The sequence below is a fragment of the Varanus komodoensis genome, unplaced genomic scaffold (genome assembly GCF_004798865.1).
Source record: "Varanus komodoensis strain SLA01 unplaced genomic scaffold, ASM479886v1 scaffold125, whole genome shotgun sequence".
In the NCBI taxonomy this organism is placed as follows: Eukaryota; Metazoa; Chordata; class Lepidosauria; order Squamata; family Varanidae; genus Varanus; species Varanus komodoensis.
The window spans coordinates 1-6,034 of record NW_025335360.1 but is presented as its reverse complement, the minus strand read 5'-3'; the positions used below and the strand labels follow the sequence as shown (position 1 = coordinate 6,034).

General features: G+C 50.2%; 1 protein-coding gene across 1 annotated transcript; it reads right to left on the bottom strand.

Moving 5' to 3' along the window:
• Positions 1-6: 6 nt before the first annotated feature.
• Positions 7-6,029, bottom strand: LOC123019432 (cytochrome P450 2J2-like; the record flags this gene model as incomplete). The annotated part of the gene is made up of 6 exons (XM_044422297.1): positions 7-327; positions 2,239-2,377; positions 3,309-3,496; positions 4,521-4,656; positions 5,148-5,324; positions 5,946-6,029. Coding segments are annotated over 6 exons (900 nt in total), but the record flags the coding sequence as incomplete, so codon positions are not given.
• Positions 6,030-6,034: the final 5 nt, after the last annotated feature.

The following is a 6,034-nucleotide window of genomic DNA, read 5'->3' as shown; positions in this document are numbered from 1 at the left end:
CAACCCCCAGTCCCATGACATTAAACATGCACAACCATTCCCCACCCCGGCAAAGCACAGCAAGGGACCGTGGCTGCCACAGCTTCCACCATGGCCCCCAGGAACAGAAGGGGAGGGAATTGACAGCTGGCCAAGGATCACGTGGCTTCCATCAGCGAGAGAACGCGTGTATCCGGTACGGTGGAGGAGCCAGTGTAAAGCCTGCCCGGGCGTTGCAGGATAGTGTCACATTCTCTGGAGGCTGGAAAGTGAACTTCTGGATCAGAGCAGTGAAGAAAAGGAAAAGCTCCGTCCTGGCCAGCTGCTCCCCGAGACACACGCGCTTCCCTAGGAGAGAGGACACAGTGGCTGAATTTGCAGAGGACTTTGCACGCAGCACAGCAAAAGACTGGGCCACTCACAGCCGCCATGTGCCTACAAGTTATATAAACCTGCTGTATCAATTATTATTCAGGCATGGGGGAAACTGGACAAATGCGGCCCTGGATTTTAGGACTCTGATAAATCGAAGTTTCTGTGGTGCCAGCTTCCTCTCTTAATGCTCTTCCTCCATTTCCCAAATCCCAAAGACTTAGAGAGGGAACAACATGTTCCACAGCGATTCAGACTTAAAACATCTGGTGAATGGGGTTGGATCCAGATAACTGCAGGCTGGGATCCTGATGACTCTGGAAGGAGGAGGCAAGGAGGTCACCCCTCCCACCCCCAGTGCCTCTGGCCCCAACAGCCCTGCGTGTCTCCTGAACATCTGCTGTGGGGGTCCTTGGGAGCAGCATGAGAGAAAATGCAGCAGGAGGGAAGGAAGAAACTGGCAAGGACCCTCCCTCCCCCCCCTCCCACATCCCTCCCCTGTGACGTCCTGTGATGGATCTCAGGGCTCCTCAGCCTGGACTCTTGCCAACATATGTCTTGACTCACACCGCCACAAGCACGAACTGGCTTCACCAAGGCCTCTATCATGGTGGTCTTGACCTCTGTTTCACCAGAGAGCCAAATTCCAATCCAGGGGTGCTCTATGGGTGGCAGCCCAGTGGTGGGAGGGATGATAGCCAAAGATGTGGGACAAAGGGCCCCCTGGGCCAGCATGTTCTCACGGGGGGCTATTCTTGCCGAGTACAAGGCTCAGGAGCAACCCTGCAGCCCTCCAAGTGCCCGGACAGAACCACATAATTTCTGTCTGGGGGGGATAGGCTCAAGTTGGGACAACCTTGTCACAGTCCACCCCCCCAGCAGCAGTGGACTTCTCCCCCCGGCTTGGCCAAGTCCTGCAAAGCGAGCCGAGCCAAGAGGAAACCGCCAAGTGTGGGTTGTGCTACCAGCAAACCTCCCCACAAGGCACAGCTGCCCAAAAAGTCCCCATGGGACATGGAATGGAGTAACATGACTAGGCACGTCGGGTGCCATTCTAGGCGACCAACCTAGCTCCCCTTCTGGAAGGTGCAGCCGCAAAGCTGTGTGTGGAAGGTGGGTGCTGCTTGTGCAGTGTGGGGCTCGAATCCTGCTGAGCACCCTGGGAGTGCTGGGCTCAGGGCTGTGGAAAAGTCTGGGGAACCAAGCCCAAGGAATCCAAGAGATTCCTGTCCCCAGATATGTTGGTCACATATCTTTAGGCACTGGGGAATATGACTTTGTCCCTTAGCCCTAAGATGCCTCACCCATCTTGAGAGCCAGCCCCCAAGGGAAAGATGCCTTGAATAGAGGCAGAAGACTCTTAGTTCTCTTAGGCAAAAAAATCATGTAAGATTTGGAGCAAACAATGTAACACCAATGTTTAAAAAGGGGTCCAAGTGGATCACAGGCAAGTTAGTTTAATTTATATTCTGGGTAAATGGCTTGAAAGTGTTAAAGAAAGATCAGGAAGCACACAGAGGGACAAGACCTGCTGGGAAAATAAATCAGCATGGCCTCCTGAAGGGAAAGTCCTGTCTCACTAACCTGTTGGAATGTCAGTAAAAAAGTGGACACGGTTTATTTGGATTTCTGAAAGAATTTTGACAAAGGTGGTGAACAAACAAAGCAGTCATGGAATGAAAAAAAGGGGGCGTGTATCCTCTTATGGATCAGAAACTCGTTAAAGAACAGAACACAGAGAGTGGGATTAAATGGTTATTTCTCCAAATTAGGAAGAATCCAGGCTGCAAATCATCCTTGTTGCCCTCCTCTGGACCCTACTTTTGCTTGGGCATCCACATCACTTCATCACTTCTTATCACCACCACCACCAGCAGCGTCATTCACCTGCAGAGAACGGGATGAACGCTTCCCTTTTCCTGAAGCTCCCGTTCTCGAGGAAATGGTCAGGATTGAACACATTGGGAGTTTCCCATTCATCCTTGCAAAGCAGCACGGAGGTCAGGCTGGGCATTATGACAGTTCCCTGTTGAAGAAAAATAGAGAAGGAAATGGACAGAAATGCCAGTGTATTCATCAGGAGACCAAGAATGCACCAGGCACCCAACTGTACCTGTAGACATGCAGATAATTTTTGGCCTGGAGATTATCTGTTCCTTACATAGGAATACTTGGATGGAAGCACTAGACTCAGATCCCCTTTTAGATGCCTTACTATGTTTTCAAAATGTGGGGCTGCTTCAGAGCTAGGACTGGATGCCCACCAAACTGCCCGGCTTCAAGAACTTCACAGGGAATGGAATGGGCTTCGAGGTTCACGGAGCAGTTAGAAGGACCCAGGAATGCCCAGTGCATTCCACCCCTTCTGGGGGAAAACACTTGCCAAGAACTGCTTGAAGAGCAGCAGCTGCAGTTAACTCATTGGAGTCGATCCACAGAAGAGAGAGGGTCCCACCCCAACCCTCAGTATTCAGTAACTGTCTGGAAATGTGGTCCTAGGGCTGGCCCACGCTCATTCCATCTCGTCTCCAGGGCCCTCGTGGCCGAGAGGGTGGCGAGGTGGAAACTGCGCTGCTCCACTGCAGTGGGGATGCCATGAAACAAAATGCCAGCATTCAAAATGCAAAGCACTGTTCTCTGGCCTCCTCTGTCTTGAATTCAGAAGAGAAGTATTGTCTTTTGGATCTCACACCCTGGTTCTAAGGTTTCTTTTCTTCTGGTCTCACCAGGTGGACTTCTGAACCCAGGCAGGCCGTCCATGGCACCCATCTTAGGCACAGTGAACCAACCCCCACCACCGCAGCCAACAGTTTCAGCATGACCCCAAACATTTGGGGGCCACTGCAGTCCATCTCCTCCACCATGGACAGCTGCAGGGGATTCACATGCTTGGCATAAAGTCATTGTTCCAAGGAAAGATGCGTTGCCAGGATTCGAGCTGTTCCCTTAAGACTTACCTTGGGCAGGAAAAACCCAGCCAGGGTCGTGTCCCTCGTGGCCATCCGGGGCACATTTAGAGGCACGATGTTGCCGATCCTCTGGACTTCGTGAATGACTGCGTTGGTGTAGGGCATGCGATCCCGGTCCTCCACTGCCGGCTGTCGTGACTGGCCAATCACGGAATCGATTTCTGCTTGGACTTTTGCTGCAGAAAAAACAATTGCCATCTGAGGAGGTAGGAAACAATCCTCGGCCATCAGGCAAGGAAGCCTCCTCTAAGCAACCCGGGCCGGCACCAGGGGCCATGTGCGAGCGCTTTGCAAAGCACTGTGCATGGCGTGAGAAGAATGAGCTGCCCTCTCTCTTAGGCCAAGTATTCCTGGGATCAAAGGGGCAGGGGCAGGTCCATAAGGGGTTGCTTGTTGTTGCTAGTCTCGAAGCCATGTCTGACCCATCGTGACCCCACGGACAACATTCCCCCAGGCCTTCCTGTCCTCCCCCATCCCCGGAGTCCACTCAAGCTCACGCCGACTGCTTCAGTGACTCCACCTAGGACCACCAACCAAACGTTTTAACAGCTACCTCTGCCTAAGTCTCTGTCAAACACTTAGAACATTTTGAAAAAAGCTCCACATCATCTTTAGGGGTGGTCGAGACCCCTCAAGATCCTCTGATTAGCTGCTCCAGTCCAGCAGATGATGAGAACAGAACTTCAGGACTACAGAAAGTGAAGCAGTTATGAAAGGACAGGCACAAATGAACTTCAGCAAAGGGACTGTTAGAATGGCAAAATATAATGGTAGTGTTCGAGCAATCAGAAGTTCCTTGACATTTAACAAGGAGAAATTGACAAAAGGTGCTAAAAGGTATTCATGAAAGCATCTTTGTACTTCCTATTAATTGTCCAGGAAGTCCTTTTCCTGCTCTTGATTTCCCTGCACAAAGAGGGGGTTCCTTGGGGCTGGATTTTGCCTTGTTTTAAGGATACAAAAGAGCTCAAGATGCCCTTTGTAGGACTTTAGGTCGTGTCCTGCCTGAAGCAGCTCAATGGCACAAGGACATGTTCTCCTGGCACAAGTTCTGCCCTTGAGTTTACAAAACAGATTTTCACACTGTTCTGAAATGACTCTTTTGCCCCCAATGTAGGGTCAATGAATTGCTTCACCAAGCAAGGTGCAATGGAGTGAGCTTCACAAGGAAGCTGTGCAAAGACAGACGCACAGCGCTACCTTGGATGTCTGGGTGAAGGGCCATGTACAGCAGAGCCCAGCGGACCGTTGCGGAAGTCGTCTCTGTTCCGGCAGCAAAAAGATCCAGTGCAGATTGTAGCAGGTTTTCCTCATGGAAACTGGGAGCAGCGTCTTCCTGAGAAAATGTGAACGAAGAAGCATGTGAGCCTTTCATGAAAACATCATCCCTTGCAGTCAGATGGCTCAGCATCTCCATTTAGGACCTCATACCATCAAGCCAAGTTTGTTGGAGTCTCTGAAGCTGGGATTAAGTACAAAGGAAGGAAATGGAAAGACCCCCCATAACTGCTGAACTGGATTCCAAAGCTAGGAAAATGGGATCCACACAGTCAGGAATTACAGTAGAGCATGTGATGACCCCAGAGAAATCTTCTTACAAATTGTTATTATTATTACTGTTTATGCTCTTACCTTTCACAGAAGAGTTGTGCAGTTATGACTAGCTCCTTCAGGCATTTTGGCATGTGGGAAGAAGGAGTCTTCCAGCCCTGTCCCTCCACATCACCCTTCTTTCCCCCCAAGTCTAGTCCTGCAAGGGTGGAGTGACGGTGGAATGCCTAAAAATTAAGCAACAAATTTCCCTCCTCCTCTCGGCTGATCAATTACCTTGGCCATTTCGTTCAAATAAGCATCAATGAAGTCTCTTGTTTCATGTGGGTTCCAATCTTCTTTGTGCTTGTCAACTATTTCTCTCACAAAGGATTTGAGATTTCTCCAAATGTTAAGAAGGGTCTGATGGGGACCTGGCAAGTATTTCACAAGGGCTGGAAAGGCTTTGTACAGCTGGGGGAAGAAAACGTACAATGATATGGCTTGAAAGAGACAAAATGCCAAATTTCTACGGACTTTCTCAAAACCATTGCCCATCAATGTACTATCAAGAGGAAGAGACTCACAGAAAGAAGGGGCATCTCTCATGCATACCAGAAAGAAGAAGAGGAGTATAAAATCAGGGAATCATAGAATGGTAGAGATGGAGAAGCCTATGAGGCCATTGGGTCCAGTCCCCTGGTCAATGTAGGGCTTCTAGTCAACACCTCTACTCTGGGGAGACCATGACAGCAGGAGTCCTGCTGAAGCGATGGAGGCGCCAAGTGGAGTGGCAATGCAGGATACTGCTCACTGAACCCCAGTTCTTGTATGTAGAAAGCTCACATTTACACATGGGTTTTGGTATAGCAAGTGCTGCATATTTTGAGGTATACTGAGAATGCGTACACCTCGAGCCAAGCACCCTCAGTGTCTTTTCTGCAGGGGGCGCTGGACGCGGGAGGAGAGGGGACTGTCTGAGGACAAAGGAGGGCACTGGGCAAGAGCGATCTGGTCAGGTGTGTAGCCAAAGTGAGACAGGAAAGTGGGTGGGATCTGGGTGTGGCTGTCCGTCCAACCTCAATGCTTTCATACCTGCATCCAAACACTGTCTTGAATGTCCATGTTTTTATCAATCAATTGCAAGAGCTTCTGGAATTTGCTATCAGAATAATCAAAACGGT